The sequence below is a fragment of the Haemorhous mexicanus genome, chromosome 1 (assembly GCF_027477595.1).
Source record: "Haemorhous mexicanus isolate bHaeMex1 chromosome 1, bHaeMex1.pri, whole genome shotgun sequence".
Taxonomy (NCBI): Eukaryota; Metazoa; Chordata; class Aves; order Passeriformes; family Fringillidae; genus Haemorhous; species Haemorhous mexicanus.
The window spans coordinates 40,057,562-40,074,993 of NC_082341.1; the positions used below are offsets into that span (position 1 = coordinate 40,057,562).

Consider the following 17,432-nt stretch of genomic DNA (forward strand, 5'->3'; position numbering starts at 1 on the left):
GGGAATAAATACAAAATGCTGCAACTTGTCCAACAGGAAGACACTAGAATTCCTTTGTGTTTTTCCCTCTTCTGGAAGACGCCTCAAGTCAGTGAAAATCTCAGATGGCAATTGCAAATAAAGCCCTTAACAACTTTGCAGTGACTTCAGTAAGAGTACTTACCCTCCAGAAAAGAAGGAAACACTTCTTTGATTCTAAATATTCTCATTTAAAGCACCTCCACATCTCACACCTATGAATGAATTTCACATGGGTAAGTTTAGCAAAGAATCACAACCCTTTACTGGTAGCTGTATTTCATGAAACAAGATCAAAAACGTCAACAGCAAACAAACATGTCTAAGGGGTGCCTCTTGAAAATAAGCCTTTGAACTTATTTGACCAAGGCTATTGTTTAAAAAAAAAAAATCACACCTGTGTGCAGAAACATAGGCTCTCTTTATCTGGTAAAAACAAGGTGTGGAGACTCATGGGACAGATAATTAATCTCTATTGCTATCTATAGTTTCTTTGTTAACACTGTCTTGGTTGAAGTGTGAAAATATGTTCACACTTTGGAAAATGGGCGATTAGCTAATCAAATAACAATATGAATCTTAGAAACACAGAAATTACTGTAACCCAACACCAGTACTTCTGACTATATAGGGTTTTTAAAATTTATAAGAAAAACATTCTCTCAAGCATCCTTCAAGACTATCAGGGAAGAAATCATATCTTCCCCACTGTAACAATCAGTGCAGAAATTGTGACCACCATCATCAGTCTATTTCCAATACTTCACTCAGTATTTTATCCTCAGGGAATCAATTGCAGGGAGTATTTTCTTTGTATAGACAAATTCCAAGAAACTGTGACAGAGAGATGACATAAGCAGCACCGAATAACCAGGGGCACTAAGCAGTAGCCACTGCTCTGTTAGGGCCCTGTTAAGTAGCAGTTATGTGTATTAAGTAGTACTGGTCTTACACCAGTGCCCCAGGAGACGTCCCAATTAAGCAAGTTTACCAGATAAGTGTCTCAGTTAAATGAAGCATATGGTACAAACTTGTATCAAAGTGCTACATGGCAAATGCCCCACACATTTCAGCACAACTTCACAGGGCTGCCCAAGTTGTGCAAGATTCATATTAAAAAGGATCTGACTAAACACAAATTGCATACTCCAGATGTCATTTCAAAACTCTCTCCTGGGATAAGATACAAGTTAGACCTCATGTTTATGGAAGACCCACTTTGCACTTTTTTTTTTTTTTTTCTTTTCTTTTTTTTTTTTTAATTAAACTATCCCTTTATACCCTTGGATGCCCCCACAGGATGGAGCTCATTTTCACAGGCACTTCCACATTAATGAAGGAAGCAATTCTTTTCTCTATATAAGTCAATGATCCTGTTAACATCAAGACTGCATGTAAAAGCATGAAGAACGTGTAATTACAAAGTTTTGCTTTTTTAGCTGTGGTAAAATTCTTGATGTGGCACTTAACACTTCACATCTCTCACACAGTAACTTTCTCTTTTCTGGTGGTAAAAACTGTTCTGTTTTTGTTCATACAAGCTGCTGTAAGAACATAATTATCCTGTGTCATTGAGTCAGCCATTGTGCCACTTCTGGGATCATTGCACTGGCTCCCAAGTCAGACACAAGATATTACTCCTAATTTAAAGCCCTTTGTGGACAGTTGCTACCTTACTGTCTTATGCCATTCCTGCTCTGCATGTCAGCCTCATTTGCTTATCTGTCAAGATAACACTTTATCTGATACTTTCTCATTTCTGATAATGTCTACAACTCCCAAATAGCATGAGACTGTTATCAGACACACAGCTGCATATGCCCTCCCTCAAAAACTATTTCTGACCCTCAAAAAGTTGTTCTATCAACTTTTTTTCCTTTGTTCTTATTTCCTCAAGGTGTGTCTTAGTCCCTTTTGCACTTCTCAACATTCATCATTCTTGTCTCTCAGACTTGGAAATAAAACTCCAGAAAGTCCTGTTTCTGCTTTCCAGACCTGCTACTGGAAGAAGCAGCAGCAGCAGAGGACAACTTCTTCAAGCTACAAAGCTATTCGACATTTATTTTTGCAGGTACTGTTTCCATGAAAGCAGCAAAGTTCTGGCCTGAAATGGAACAAATTAACACAACACACGGAGCTGACATGTAAGTTCAAAGATCTTCATCAATAAAAGAAACCTTCAGAGTTCTAATTTTGCAGGACATATATAAAATATCAGTAGCCAAGAGTTAAAGAGCAGCAAAAATTACTAACTTAAATAATGCCTTTTTTTAAAAGACTCAACTTACTTTGAAAGCACACATTCCCTTTTTTTGGCTCTCATGCTGAAAGCTCCTCTTTGTATTATGTGTTTTCTTGTATTTTCCCTTTGTAGATTATATAAGAACTATCTGCAGATTGGCTGGTATCTTTTTTTTTTAACACTCTCTCATATTCATTGCAGAAGTGGCATAGCCAAAATCACTTAATAAAACAAATACAAATAAATTGACACGTTGCATTTCCGTTGCTTTGTTCAATTAAAATTCTCAAACCAGTTTATAAACATTAACTGAAGAGGTATAGTTTAAAGTTACAGAAAACAACTGTAATATTCATATTTCACTCTAAGGAATGAGATCAAATTTGTGATTAAAAAAAGAAAAGCATAAAGGCACTTAATGGTATAAAGCAGAAATGCTCTAGATCAGTAAGGCCAAAAGCATTCATGCAGAAGATTTTGCCTACATCACGCTCTACTAATTTCTGTGAATGTTTCAACATGAAGAACTTGGCTCTTAGTGTGGCCTCAAGTTGAAACAAGATATTTCCTAATAAAGAGACTAAATTTTCAAATGGGGAAAATATTGTCAGTCTGGGGGAAAACTTGAAACTTTGATGGAAAATAATTTTAATAATAAATAACATTGCATTATCTAAATTCCTCCTACTGAATTTTCTAGACTGCTTATTATCTTCCAGAGGCATACAATCTGGAAGTTTGGGGAAGGCTCCTGGGTTTCTCACTTCCCTGAGAATATAATGTTTAAAACTCACCTTTCCACTGAACAGAAAGTAACAATGCCAGGTAACAGAGGAAATGATATATTTGAAAGAATTTTTGCAGCCTCTTGTAAGAGGCTACTGCATAAAATTACTGATTTTTCATATCACTTGTCAGTTTAAAATGCTAAAGATAGGAAAAGAGGGTAGGCTTTCTGAAAATTCTGGCTTGTATTTGTTAAATCAAGTCCTGAATTTTGGATATGTCTCCTTACTTCTCATTTCTCCTAATTTCTTGGGAATCATGTTCTTGGGTTTTTAAGTGTATAACAATTTATGGAAATTTATCACTTTTTAAATTAATTTTTTTACTCCATATTTTGTGTCCCAAAGTGGTTATTCTTGCCTCATGCAATTAAAGGTTGGTCAATTATTGACCAAATATTTCAAATATATTGCAGACTCCTAACTAAGAGTTGGAGGTGGAACACTAGATTTCCTGATTTCTCTGTCAACTGCACTGCTGTCACAGGAACACGGTCCCAGCGACACTGAGGCACGAGAAGGGACCTCATGTCCAGTGACTGGGAAGCCCCTTTTTATGGTCAGAAACCAAATCATTGATGAAAACAGCCACCAATGAAATTCTCATTTGCCACTTCAAGTCCTTGCTGTGGAAGCCTCAGGCACCCCAAGAGCTGGAGGATGTGACACCAGTCCCTGTCAGAGGCTGCACACATTGCAGACACACGCACAAGCTTCCCTGAGGTTCCCCGGGAACCTGGTGCTCAGCACCCAGGCCTGTCAAGAGCCCAGTTCTGGGCTCCTCAGTGCAAGAGAGACATGGAGCTCCTGCAGTGGATGCAGCAGAGGGCAATGAGGATGAGTGGAGCACTGGAGCATCTCTCTTATGAGGAAAGGCTGAAGGACCTGGGCCTGTGCAGTCTTGGGAAGAAATATCTGACAGGGGACTTCATCAATGTATATAAATATCTAAAGTGGGGGAGCCAAGAGGATGGAGCCCGGCTCTGCTCGGTGGTGCCAAAGAATAGGACTAGAGACAACAAGCAGAATGTGATGCACAGGGAACTCGACCTGAACACGAGAAAGAATTTTACTGTGCGGTTGACCACGCACTGGAACGGCTTGCACAGAGACGGTGTGGAGTGTCCCTCACCAGATACTCCAGAACGAGCCAGTTTGCGCAGGTAGGTTGGACCAGATGACCCACTGCGGCCCCATTTCAACCTGACCCATTCTGTGATTTTGTGATCCCTCGGTGACTCGCAGCATACGAGCCCACCCACGGTCAGGAAATCACCTCGGTGGCGGCTCAGTCGCGGCGGCGGGCCACTCGTGGTGCCGCAGAGCCGCCTCAGGTCCGCCCCCGCGCCCACATGCCCACACGTACGGAACCTCCACCCTCAGAGCTCCCGCCCCCGGGCTCCGCCCGACGCGGGGAGGAGCGGCAGGAGCGGCCGGGCCGTGCCGCGCCTGCGCCGCAGGGCCGGGGAAGTGGAAGTGCGCGCACGCTGTGCGCAGCTGCCGCCGCTGCGTGGGGCCGCAGATGGAGCCTGCCCCCGCCGCCGCAGGTAGGGGCGGCCGACGGGCGGGCGGGAAAGAGGGAGGACGGCGGGGCGGCGGAGCTTCCCCCAGACATACTCACTTCACTCCCGCCCTCCTCTCCCCCACCGCTGCTCGCCTCGCCAAGGCTTCCTGTGGGAAACCCCGTGGCTTTCCCCTGGCCCTTCATACCCACCGGAGAAGGCGGTGGCGTGTGTTGCGGCGCACCGCCGGTGGGTGCTGGGAAGGGCCACCCTGGGGGGGCTCTGGTCCGGCCTCTGCGAGGTTCCCGGCGGACTGGGACGTTCCTGCTGCTCTCAGCGGGCTCCCGGCGCCACCTCCCTGCTTCCCTCCTTGCTGCTTTGCTGCTGCCGCCGTGACCTCCAGCGGCGGGCCGCGGGGCGAAGGCAGCTCCGAGGCGTCCAGGCGCCCGCGGGTGCCTGCTGTAGCCTCTCTGGCTGTGTAACAAATGTAAAGGCAAAGCACCAAGATTATGTTGTCCTCGGCTTCGTGCTACCGAGGTCTTGTCCGAATGGCTATAGACACGTGTCCACAGGAGTGAATGTAAGCCCGTGGCCTTTATACCCGTGTAGTGTTCACTCACTGTGCCCAGAGTTCCCGAGTCAGGTACCTTCGGCGTGGTGTCTTAAAAGGTCATTCCTTTCAGGTAATGCAAGGTGTTGAGTCTCCCGAAGGTGGTGGTGACCTGCAGTGGTCGTGGCTGTGCACCTCGGTCCCTGCCGCCTGTGGCTGCTTCTCCAGAAGCCGAAGGATGGTGGCCAAGGCCAGGCTCTCAGTTTCTGATGGAAACCTGCCTTGGACCTGGCTCTCCAGGCGTTGCAAACAAGGCGTTCATCATAGAGTAGTCAAGTTCTGAGTTTATTGATTGTATCCTCTACACATTGGTCTGTTACTCAATTAAGAAAACATAAAATTTACGATAGCATTTCAAGTGGTGGATGTAATTTCACTTCCTGGTTGTCCTTTGGAAAAAGCCTGTTTATTACATTATGTAATTCACAGATTCACAGAATAGGCTGAGTTGTAAAAGGGACCCACAAGGATCATCATGGGTAAATGATCCTTAATGGGATCACACCCACAACCTTGGTGTTAGTAGGAGCATGCTGTAACCAGCTAAGCTAATCTCAGCGATTCAACCTGCTGTGATTTCAGTGAGAACAAAAAGCATGGCACCAAACACTGAAGTAATTGGCATTCTGCTTCCGTATTTATGTATGTAATGACATTATCTGTCCCTCCCAAGCCATACTGTGGTTGTATGTTAGCTATGGTAGGACTGCTAAGGCTATACTTTGAGTACCTGCTGTGTGGCACCAATACTGAGATTCATCTCCTGGGCAGAGACATTGCTTACTGACACCTTTCTAAATCTGCTACCTTGTTATCCACTATCTTTTGCTTCCCTCCCCCTACCCCCCCCTCAGTTTCTGGCTTATACAGCTCTGTTGAAAACCTCAGAATGAACTAAACGTGGAGATGTCTAAGTGAGGTAGTAGAGAAACTGGAACAATTGCTGCAAGAGGTGTGAGCTGCCCTGTTTGTATTAGCAAGGTGTTAACCCAAATACCCTGGTGCGGTAGGTTTTAATGTCATCGTTGTTAACTGCTTCTTGGCTCATATATAAGAAAAAAAAGAGGGAGGATCACAGTTCTGTAAATTGTTACCATGACTGATACTTCATTTTATGGTCACAAAGGACATAAGTATTCTCATGGCTTTGAAAGGCAGTAGGGAGTGAATATCAAGGAGTCCTCTGAAGCTCATATTGTAGAACCTGTGAATTATGTTGTGAATTGTATGGGAAGAGTTTTTTGATAGCCATAGTTTGGGAAGAAACCGTGGTTGCGTCATTAGGTGATTATATCCAATAAATAAATTGGTAGTAAACATGTTCAGAAGATTTTGTGTTCATAAAATCACAGATTATCCTGAGTTGCAATAGTCCCACAAGAATCCTCAAGTCCAGTTCCTGGCCCTGACTTCCCCAAGACTTCGCCAAGAATCAGACCATGTGCCTGAGTGTGTTGTCCAAATGCTTCTTGAACTTTTTCAGGCTTGGTGTCCTGAGAACTTCCTTGGAGAGCCTGTTCTAGTGCCCAGTGAGGTCTCCTTTCAGTCTCCAGGCTGAACAAAGAAGTGACCTTAGCTGCTCCTTGAGTGGCTCTAGGCCCTTCCTCTCCTCTAGGCCCCTCACCAGCTTTGTAGTTCTCCTTTTGATGCTCTCCTAAAGTTTTATATTCTTTTCTTATTGTGGAGCCCAAAACACACAGGACTCAAGGTGAGGCTGCCCCAGTTCAGAGGAGAGCGGGACAATCCCCTCCCTTGCCTGGCTGGTGACACTGTCCCTGATGCCCCCCAGGACAGGGCTGGCCCTCCTGGCTGCCAGGGCACTGCTGACTCACATTCAACTTGCCAGGACTCCCAGGTCCCTTTCTGCAGTGCTGCTCTCCAGATGCTTTTCCCCCAGTCTGTCTGTACATCCAGAATTGCTCCATCCCAGGTGTTAAACTGTGTTAAACTTCAGGTTGTTGGTGATTGTTCAGCCCTTCATTTGTCTAGGTCTTCCTGGAGGGTATCTCTGCCTTTGGGGGAGTCAACAGCTTCTCCCATTTTAGGAAAATGTTACACTGATTTGTTTTATCCTTCTCCAGAATCAATGTGCTGCAGCCCAGCATTGAATTTGATTTTTGTATGCAGCACTTCCAAAGCTATATAGGGTGCAGTTTTTAGTGGTAGAGACCATGGGTTATGGGAAAGTTAATTTTATTTTTACTGTGCACTTGGTTATAGCTGTCATTTTCAGGTGGTGATGTTTGGATCCCTAGTTGAACATTCACAGATGCATAAAGTGGAGTCATGGATGGTAGCTGAGATAGACAATACAGATTTTGGTACCTATCCTTGACATAGGGCTTAAAAACTGCGGGTCTGAAGACTGTTTTGATATTTTTCCTAAGCTACTTAACATGTCTATTTCTTCATGACAGGTGGAAGTGTAGGTTGTTAAATACAACAGCAGTTTTATCAGTGAATGGAGAGATTTTGACTTGCAGAATGGATGTGACTTGTTTCAAAGTGGCAAGGGCAGTAAGACTAGAGCTGGAAGAATACACTGAAAAGAATGAAATTATAGCTTCAAAAGATAGAAAGGATAAAATAATGGGCAATAAAACAATGTTGAATTTAAAGGGAAAAAATGTAGAAGTAAAAGGAAAAGTTGTTTTTCAGCTGTTCTTTTTCAACTTTTAATTAAACTTCTTTTAGATAAGTTTTGTGACTAATAACATAAGTTACCAGAATACCATCTGCAATCCTTGTGTTAATGTAACTGAAAGTCTTTTAGCCTTGTCACCTCATGCTCTGAAACTTGAGAACAGTGGTGTGTTTTAATCATATCCCTGATGTTAGTTTCCAAGATGTTCATTCATTTATATTGTATGTACTGATTGTTCATTTACTACAGAGGTCCAGAAGTCAAAGGTAGGCATTGTTTCTCATTTGTTTCTTAATCCTTACTTCCAGTTAAAGAATTTGTTTTTTAAATGCAGGAAGAATGTTATTCGGTCCTGTTATTCATAAGCCTTGCTCTTCATTTGTGTGTGATGTTCTTTATTTGGAATGAAAGGTGTAAATTTTATCTTGAAAGGAGTGGCTAAAGAGCTAAATATTGAAGCTCTCAAGGAGTTTGGGCAGATTTGTTTCTATAATGAAACTTTTATTTGTGATTTACATTGTTTTTCATTACTCCTTGTCACACGCTTCTGAAAATTATGTAGTGCTGGAGCAGCTGATGAATATTATTGAGCATGGTGGCAAATCTTAGGTGGTTAACATCTCCTCTTGTAATAACTGGGGAATTTGTTGGTTGTTAGATTTTCCTGCATCCCTTCCTCATCCATATTGGGTACTTTGCTCTTTCCATGTCAGATTTACCTCTTACTCATCTCTTTTTTCTGGTGCAAGTTATTGCACAGTTTCTTATGTCACTGTTTAGCTCTATTTTATGTGATCTGTTTGGTTTATATGATTCAGATAGTTTGTGTTTTTTCAAGACCTTTCTCTGTTTCTTACTCCAAGTGGAAGTAAGCATTACATTCTTGGACACCATTCACTGTTAGTTAGACAAGGCATAGAATAAATAGGAATTTTACACTTGGAACTGATTTCAGACAGGAGGTGCTCAAATGTGTGGGCTTGACTTTTTAAAAAGTGTGCCACCCTATCCTATATGTAGGATTTGAATTGTGCCTGTGCTGTTAGTATATTTTAGCATCTCAGAAAAACCCCTGGAATGTGTATTTGGTTGCTGAAATCCTGCTGCATGGTGTTTTATTTAAGTGACAGAAAGTTGTGTTGAGGATTTTGCATCAGTTACCAAGTGAAGCACTCAGAAGCTTTACCATAGTGGAATTAGGGCTGGCTCTGCTAGTTTAATCCTTGGTCAGTCCATAGCCCTAGTTGTGTTTACTGCATTTTGCTGGAATTCTTACCTGTTTTCAGATGGGATTTGAGGTGGGCTGAGGTGTTCCCTTTATAGGTAGCTCACAACTTTCCTAACTGGCAAGTCTGTCATACTTGAACAATGTTACAGGCTACATGTTAATGAAGCTGCCTTATTTCCAGTAGTAAATATTAAGTCTTAATCTGTAATTAATTTTCAGGCCCCGTAACTGGATTTGCTGTGTGATCAGCAGTGTAAAAATATCTCCTTGTGTCGGCTTGGCTTTAGTTATTACTCACTAGATGTATGAGCATTTGCAATCTGCATGTAATTAACAAGAAAGTGTGCTTTGTCAGGTTTGCTTTTCCTTTTCTTTCTAGGCATTACGGACTTGCTGTAATGCAGCCATTGTTCACTTTTAGCAAACAGCATTCTTGTAATCCAGTACTGCCATATTGCAGGAACATGAGCCCGAAAGCAAAATGTAAGATAACAAATTCAGCCAGTGAAAAAGGTGAAAATTGACTTTGAGGTGATGATAGAATGGTGAGAAGTTAAAGCTTTGGAAATTTTCCCTGGTGTTGTCATCCCTGTACTCCATCTTAATTTCAAATGTTGTCAGTATTAGAAAGATCTCAAAATCTGGAATTTTTAAAATACAAATAAATTTATTCATATACATTTAAAGAAGAATAAAAAAGGGTACTGCATAGAAAAGCTGCATTGATAAGTTTCTTTTGCTTTTAAATTAGAGTTTCAGGGTATCACAGATCTAGTTTCACTTGGATTATAACACTTCTATCATTTCATATTGTCCTTCTATCCTTCAAAACCTCTGTAGAAGCTCGCTGCTTAAGGCTCTAGTTTGTATGCAAACACTGATGTGCAAATGAAATTACCAAACTCTGTAGCATTTCACCTATGTATAAATGTGTTTGTTTGGTCCTAGTCCATCATCCATCAGTTCACACTGGATGTCTTTGATAAAATTCATTCTCTTTATCAATGTCTTTGATAAAAACCTTTAATGGAATTCTGCAGGGTTTTTTTTAGGACTGAGGTTTACAAAGCTGGATGCTGAAATTATTCTGTAGCTTTGACCCCACGAATTCCTTGTCAGTAAAGGAACAGAAGCCCTCCCAAAGGCTACAGGATTGGATACTTAAAGTATTAATTGATACATCAAATACAATTGTAGGAAAAGATCCTAAGATTTTAGAAAGATAAGTTGTTTTTTTCTCCCATGACTTTAATGGTCTATCTCTAAATGAATTTGTTCCCATGTGTGACTTAGTGTTTCCAAACAGAGGTTTTGAGCAGTTGATGCAGTCTGATTCAATGATACAGACTTGTTGGAGAAGTTTTTATGATGCACATATGCATAAATGATTCACATGAATTAACCTAAGAATGGTAATTTTTATTTAATACAAGGGGAATAAGCTAGGCAGAATAATGGAGATGAAAATTTTGAGTTGAATGCATTCTTTTCCTGGAGGAGTACTAAGCTCTAATCATATTTGCTTACTTGAAACACTGTTATTGGTGCACTAAAATAAATCTGATTTTTTTTTTGGTAAAAAAATAATTAATGTCTAGAACCAATAGTCTGATTGATGAAAGGAATGTTTAGCAATAAGCAGGCAGTGGGCACTGCTGCTCCTTCTGTTATTTAGGAAAGTTTACTTTTCCAGTGTATTGTTATAATTATCTCATAGGCAAGTATTCTAAAACAAAACTTTGTAATGAAATGGAGTATTTACCTCACAGAAACAATTTTTAGCAAGTGACATGAAGAATAACTGAATCCTCTAAATTAATGCAATTTTGCAACTTAGTTACAAACTTTTTAGTCAGTCTCCAAACCATCTCAAGTATTGTGTAAACTATAGATCTGCATATGGAAGAAACAACAGAATGGCTGTTTAATTCAAGTTTTAGTAGACTTGTCATAGATTAAAACAAGACCTTCCCTTCCAGGATAGCAGCTTCTTTGCAATGGAGATTTTCTTTAAATGTGATGTACGTTAAAGAATGGTAATTCTGCATACATCTCCTTGGTTTTCTTCCCTTTTCACTTTAGTAACTGCTATTTCTAATGCTGAAGTTCTTATTGATACTTGTTTGAGTTTTATTTTTTAGCTTAAAAAATAAGAGTATCTTAGAAATCTGTCTACTCACAACAGCTTACCTTTGGTGGCAACTGGTAGGAAAAAAAATATTAAGGTGTAATAAAAAAGAAGATCCCATTTATGGCTCCCCATTTCTCAATCTCCCAAAATAACGAAAGTGATTGCTTTCCAAATTTATATTGTGTTGTATTTTAACTTGGATTCATGAACCTTGACTGAACTTTCTACAGCAGTTTTTCTAGTCAAGTACATAACTGATGTTTAAAAGTTAATAAAACTGGAATTTCAAGAAAAGCGTGAGGTAGTAAAATTGCTAATTAAAATTATGTAAACTTACTGAAGCTTTCTCTGTTCTTCATACATACTGCGATTCCTAATGAAAAAGCAATAGTATTTAAAGTACTATTTTGAATATTTTTTGAACGTGGCTAAATAAAAAAATCAAGAAAACTCAAATTATAGGTTATATAACTAGAAATGCACATTTAAAAGACTGTTACTGGAATTGTTTGACTCAGTTCCCTTTGGATGGAGAAAGTGTGAGGTTCTTTAAGTAGCTGGGTAGAGCAGATTTCAACTTTCTTGAGTAATCTGTGTCCCTGCTACCTGAAGTCGTTAAAGAGGTGAGAGCAGAGCTGTTAACTACTGGCAGGATGAGTAAAGGGTGAGCAAGTCAGTTACTACCTGTGTTGAATGAAGTGGGGAGATTACATGACTTCTCTCAGGACACTCTTCTAGGAAGGCTTTTGTCTTGGTATCTTCTTCTTGTAATAGTGTTCTAATTAATTTGAGAAGCTGCTAGAGTCCCTTTTGTTGTTAGGACTGTAAAGCAGCTTGGTATTTCATTCTTCTCTCCCCTTTAAAGGTCTGCTGCCTGCAGCACAGCTCTGTAGGGTGCTGGTGTTGTTCGCAAGGCCATCCTGGGTCCTTTAGTCAGAGGCTAGAAAGTCAGCAAAGTATTTGTCATCTGTTTTGCTAGCTTCCCTACAGAATGATTTTGATGTGTTCAAGTGGTTTGGGATGTTCTTGTTCCTCTTAATGTATATTAGTTTCTTGGGGTTTGGTCATTTTTAGAAAAATAACAAAAACTATTAAAATGACCAACTGTGGTCCTTGGCTTTCCATGGCAGTAAAGATCTTTTGCAGCTGAGGGTTTTGATCAACCACAGAAGGCTATTATTACAACTGTAGTCTTGTGCCCCACATATTGTATGCAGCGAGAACCATGAGCGCTGAGATTTACCAAACCCCACAGATTTTGTTTGTTCAAAAAAACGAAGTCATAAATGTTTCTTTGTGATTTAGTGAATAGGGATATCTCCCAGTTAAGTAATCTCTCTCTTTAATTCTTTAAACTGGGCTGAGATTTTATGGAAAATAAGTTCTCTTTCACAAAGGTATTCCCTTTTCTGTAGCTTTCTCCCCTTTTGTCTTTTTTTTTTTTTCCTGCAAACTTGTAACTTCTTTAACTGTTCTTTATCTTCTCATTTGTTCCTTGTCCCCAAGAGGAGCATTCTGGAATCTGCTGATCATTTGTTAGGAAACATTCAGTAATTCTATCACATAGGTTCCTTGTCTGTAGACTTATATTTTCAAGGAGCTAGTGACTTAGCTGTTGCCCCTGGAAGCCTGCATTTGGTTTTAATTCTTTCTAACTTTTGTGTATGTTTTTACAAAATAGTTATTTTTTAGTATTTGTAGTATTTAGTCTTTATTTTGTAACCTTTACTTGATTAGCTATGTTCATCCATCTGTCCCTTGTAATTTTTGATGGTACTTGGAAATTTCATCAGAAGGTACAGTAAGGGTAAACTATCAGAGTATTAAATTGATCTACAAAATGCCCAAGTTTGGGCTGGCAGAGGGAGAAGAAAAAGCTGCTGCTAGCATTTGTCTGGGGTGATGTGGTGGTTCACTTTCTGGTGAAAAGCCATGATCTCTTCAAACAGCCTACCCAGAAGACCAGAAAAAGTGTGTGGAGAATGTGGGTGATACCAAAGGTATCAGCTTTTAAATGCAGAAGGCAAACTGTAGGAAAATATATTTCTTACTTGTCTGGGAATAATATTTTCATGATGAAATAAAACAGGAGTAAGACTGTTGAAATGCAGATTCTTCTGTAGGGACTAGTCCACAGGTATCTGGTATTAGAGTAAGAAGCACCTTTCTTAGTGCAGAATAGTGAACTTTTGAAAGGGGGAAAAAGTTCTTATTCTGGAAACTGTATTGTAGTTGAAAAAAGGCAAAAGGAGTTGATGGTTTTACATCATGGTTGTGTTCTATTTTTTGATGAAGTCTTGCTTCTGAGGTTGTTTTTTTTTTTGTTTGTTTCTTTGTTTGTTTTTTCCTTTGAAAGTTGTTGCCATATATGTTACTGCAGAGATGAATAGCTTGACTTGATGGTGATCTTGCAAGTGCTTGTACATCAGTATCAGAAGTACAGGTACTTTGCTTGTGAACACATTTGCTTTAGCTGGTGTCTGCTATTTTTAATATTTGCACCTTATTTTTTTTTAAATATTTTGTGTAAACTCCTAGGGATACAGACTTCAGTAAAGAGTTTTAAGATTGTTGAAGGAAAACCACTGTAATTGTAATGCAGTGGATAGTTTAGAATCAAGGAAGAATATTTAAGTTGTTCCAGTAGAAACTCACAAGTAAATACAAACTGCTTAAACTGAACGTCTGCATTTGAGCTATTTGGAGAGGTAGTTGTACCCAGAGCCTGAAACTTAGACAGTGTAAGATAATTAAAATTGCTTGGGCTTTTAATGCAGTCACTTAGGCTAGGTTTAACACTATCAAGTCCAACCATTATCAAGTACTAAATATTTTCTAATTAAAAATACAAAAGCAAAATCCTGTAATTGCAAGCATTTTTTAAAATTAAAAAAAAACCATTGAAACTGATACTTCACAACAGAGATTCTTCTAAAAACTGTAGATGGGTTTATAAATAGTCTTTACTGTAGTTTCCTTTGTACTGTTGTATAATTACTTTTGAATTACTGTTGTAGCTCTCTTCTCATTCTTCCTACTGGACGCTGCCCAGTGTCCTGATGTGCCCTCTCCTTCCTGCATTTTCAGCATTTGTAGACTTGACAACATGGGACTAAAAAGAAGGAATTTGCCTGGAGCACAGTTCTGTCATGGTTCTGGTTGTGCTGGTGTTAACACCAGTAGAGCTACTCCTTGCTATCAGTCTTACGCCTCTTTCTTTTGAATAATCAACAGAAGATTGGGTGTTTAACTAAAACCTGACAATCTTTTTTGACTGTTCTGGGCAATCAGGGAAGTCTTCTCTTTTTTGGGTTTTTTCTTCTTTGCTTGCTTGCTTTTTCCCAGATGGCCCTGTGTCCTGTTTCCTTTTGAGCCTTTAGTTGCATTCCTACCCACTTCTCCTCTTTGTCAGTAGAGGGATAGCTGATCCTTTCACTGGAGGCCTGTGCTTTGTCATTGTGAAAATCGTGGATGCTTCTGGCCAGCTTTGCCAGCAGGGGAAACCCAGCTGCTCTTCCCAGGCCCTAAAGACTTCTCTCTGCTACATTTCCATATATGCTGTGGTATAAAAGTTGAACCTGTGCAGAGCCAAGGGTTGGACTTGGTGATTCTTTTGGGTCCCTTCCAACTCAGGATATTCTATGATGCTAATTATGGGAAGTAGATAAGTAGATCTAATTACTCTAAAGTGTAAATCACTGAGAAGCACCTTTTTACATGTATTAGAGTTAGTTTTCTGTTTTGACCTGCTCACTCACTGCGAGGTTAGGTGCATAAAAATGATGATGTGATGGGGGTGAGTGAGGGCAATGTGGCACTGGTAAAACTTCCCTTTTGGTGACAGGTGGCAACCGACTTGATTCACTGTATCTGCATTTGTATCTGTGTACTCCAAGCACCAGTATAGCCAAGTTGAGTTTAGAAAAAGAAAGTGTGGGTGCAGAAATTTAGGCTGTAATTTGAGCCAAGTGGTACTTATGATAGTTCAGTCTTTCTTCTTGTCTTCATCTCATTGAATTCTGTCATATGGAGTTATGCAGTGAACAGGATCAGGGAATTTACCTAGTTGAAAAATTGCCTAACAGGAAATTTATTTACCTTTAAAGGAAATTAACTTCCCCTTTCATTCACTAAAGGGCCGCTGAGCCTGTCTGTGTGGGCAGAGGGAAAAGAGCATCATAGGGATGGGGAGAGGGCAAGAAGGCTGCAGTGCCAGCTTGCTTTGACTGGATGAGTGGGACACATAGTGTGGCGGTGCCAGTTCCTGCCATGTCATTCAGCTGAACTGATTTGTCCTGTTTACAAAACATGCTTGGAAGTTTTCTGACAGCTTTGTCTTGTCTGCAGCCTATGTACTGAACCGAGTGTTTGGTACACTGATACTCTGCAGAAAGTTAAAATGAAGGATATGTGTAATATTTTATCTGTAAAATAATATATTTGTAGAAATCTGATATTTGTAGTATTTAAATATGAACATCAGAGCATAGAAGCAAATCAAAGTCATAAGCTATTTGTTTTTAGTGTTTCTGTTGTACGTACAGAATAGAGGGTCTTTTCCTGCTGAAGAAATGCTAAGAAGAATATTTTTGAGGAGAAATGTTTTTAGTTCAGATTCTGTATGTTACTCATTGTAATCCTCTGTTGTTGCCAGATTCCACTTGTAATATCATATAGAATACTGTGTAATCTCATAATGTAATCTTTAGTAAACTTTAAACGATGATGATTTAAGAATGACAGATGTTGGTTTCAGTTATTTTTTATGGAGACATAACAAAAAATGCTCTGAAAAATAGTATTTGAAAGGTGTTGGTAACTTAAAACCTGCTTCTTTCCTTAGTTTCAATACATTGCACTTTCACTTTTTCATCATTTTATCTCCTTTTTAATGAGTGATTTTAAATTGAAGTGATTGTTACTCAGAATAACTGTCTGACAGTAGAATTTCCATAGTGTGAGCATCCCAACCAATGCTATTCTGAAATGTGGTATCAACTTTGAAGGACGAATAAATAGTGTGTTTGAAGATGAAAACCAGGTATTTGGTATAACTGCATTGGACTATGCAGTGTTCTGAACAGTTGTCCTTTAAAGGGTTATAAACTCAGAAAACAAGAAAGAAAAACCTGTTCTTGATGAATTCTCATCCCTTTGTTTTGAAGAAGGTGGATTTGGAAAAGCAGTATTTCTTTTTGTAATGATCTGTGTTGTTTATTCTAAATCACTAGCTGTACTCAAGAGAATTCTGGAGATAGCTGAAAGCAACTACAACTTTACTTTTAAGTATAGAAACCAGGCAGCAGCACTTCTTTTTAAGTTGGATTTCTGAATGAAAAAGCTCCTAGATCCTCCATTGAAGAGACTTTGTTTTCTTCTGAAGAACTGAAGTCTTCCACGTAGCCATACAAATTCTAGGTTGTGCTCTAGTATGTGCTGTTTTTCTCAGCTTTGTGTCAGTGAATAAAAGAGTACATACAGATCATGGGCATAGAAAAATATTAGTATCCAGAAATAAAAGTATTTAACTGCTGTGCTGTTTGTATGTAGATTATTTTATTCAATAAGGCAGAAATTCAAATGTGCTGCCAGAATTTGCTCCTTTATTTTTGGTTCACAGTGCATATTAAACAGAGTAGAAATATTTAGGATAATGCTCATATTTGTGTCTGAGCAAATTTTGGACTTTCCATCCTTTTGATCTGCATGGTCCTTTCATGGTACTTTCTGCTGCTGTTTGTGGCAGTTTTAGTATACTCCTGTATGTTATATGAACAATGTTGTGTTATTTCTTTTGATTTACTTTTCCTGATGTATAGATAACAATTTTTTTCTCAAAATTATCTTTTTTTTTTCACTCTTGCAGAAAATTCTAAGCTGAGACATGTAGAAAAAGATGTTTTGATTCCACAAATAATGAGGGATCGAGCCAAGGAGCTGTGTTCGGATAAGGTGCAAGGTAAGAGTCAAATATTCATTAGGAGATCAGATGTACTCACTTTTGTGCCCTGAATATAATCCTTGTTTTTGAAATCATGTAGTCAGAGAATTAATATGTGTGATTTCCATCTTACCAGCTCACTGTGAAACCAGTATTGAAGCATATAAATCTGCTGTGTTGGCTTTGGCTGCTTGGTGATGTGGACTATTTTCCGAAACTACTTACTCTAAAGGGCAGTAGAATTTAGTGTGATTAATACAAAATTTTTTCACATCTCAGTCTGGTGATGACAGAGCAGCACAAGAGTTACTGTGTTTCTGTATGATGTATT

General features: G+C 39.5%; 1 protein-coding gene across 1 annotated transcript in view; it reads left to right on the forward strand.

The window, feature by feature from the left end:
- The first annotated feature begins 4,457 nt into the window (after window positions 1–4,457).
- CMC1 (C-X9-C motif containing 1) overlaps window positions 4,458–17,432 on the forward strand; it is a 42,364-nt gene continuing 29,389 nt past the window's right edge. The window contains exons 1-2 of the mRNA XM_059846650.1: window positions 4,458–4,592; window positions 17,027–17,119. Coding sequence (XP_059702633.1) covers window positions 4,568–4,592; window positions 17,027–17,119 — 118 coding nt within the window. The 5' untranslated portion in view covers window positions 4,458–4,567. The remainder of the gene's footprint in view (window positions 4,593–17,026; window positions 17,120–17,432) is intronic.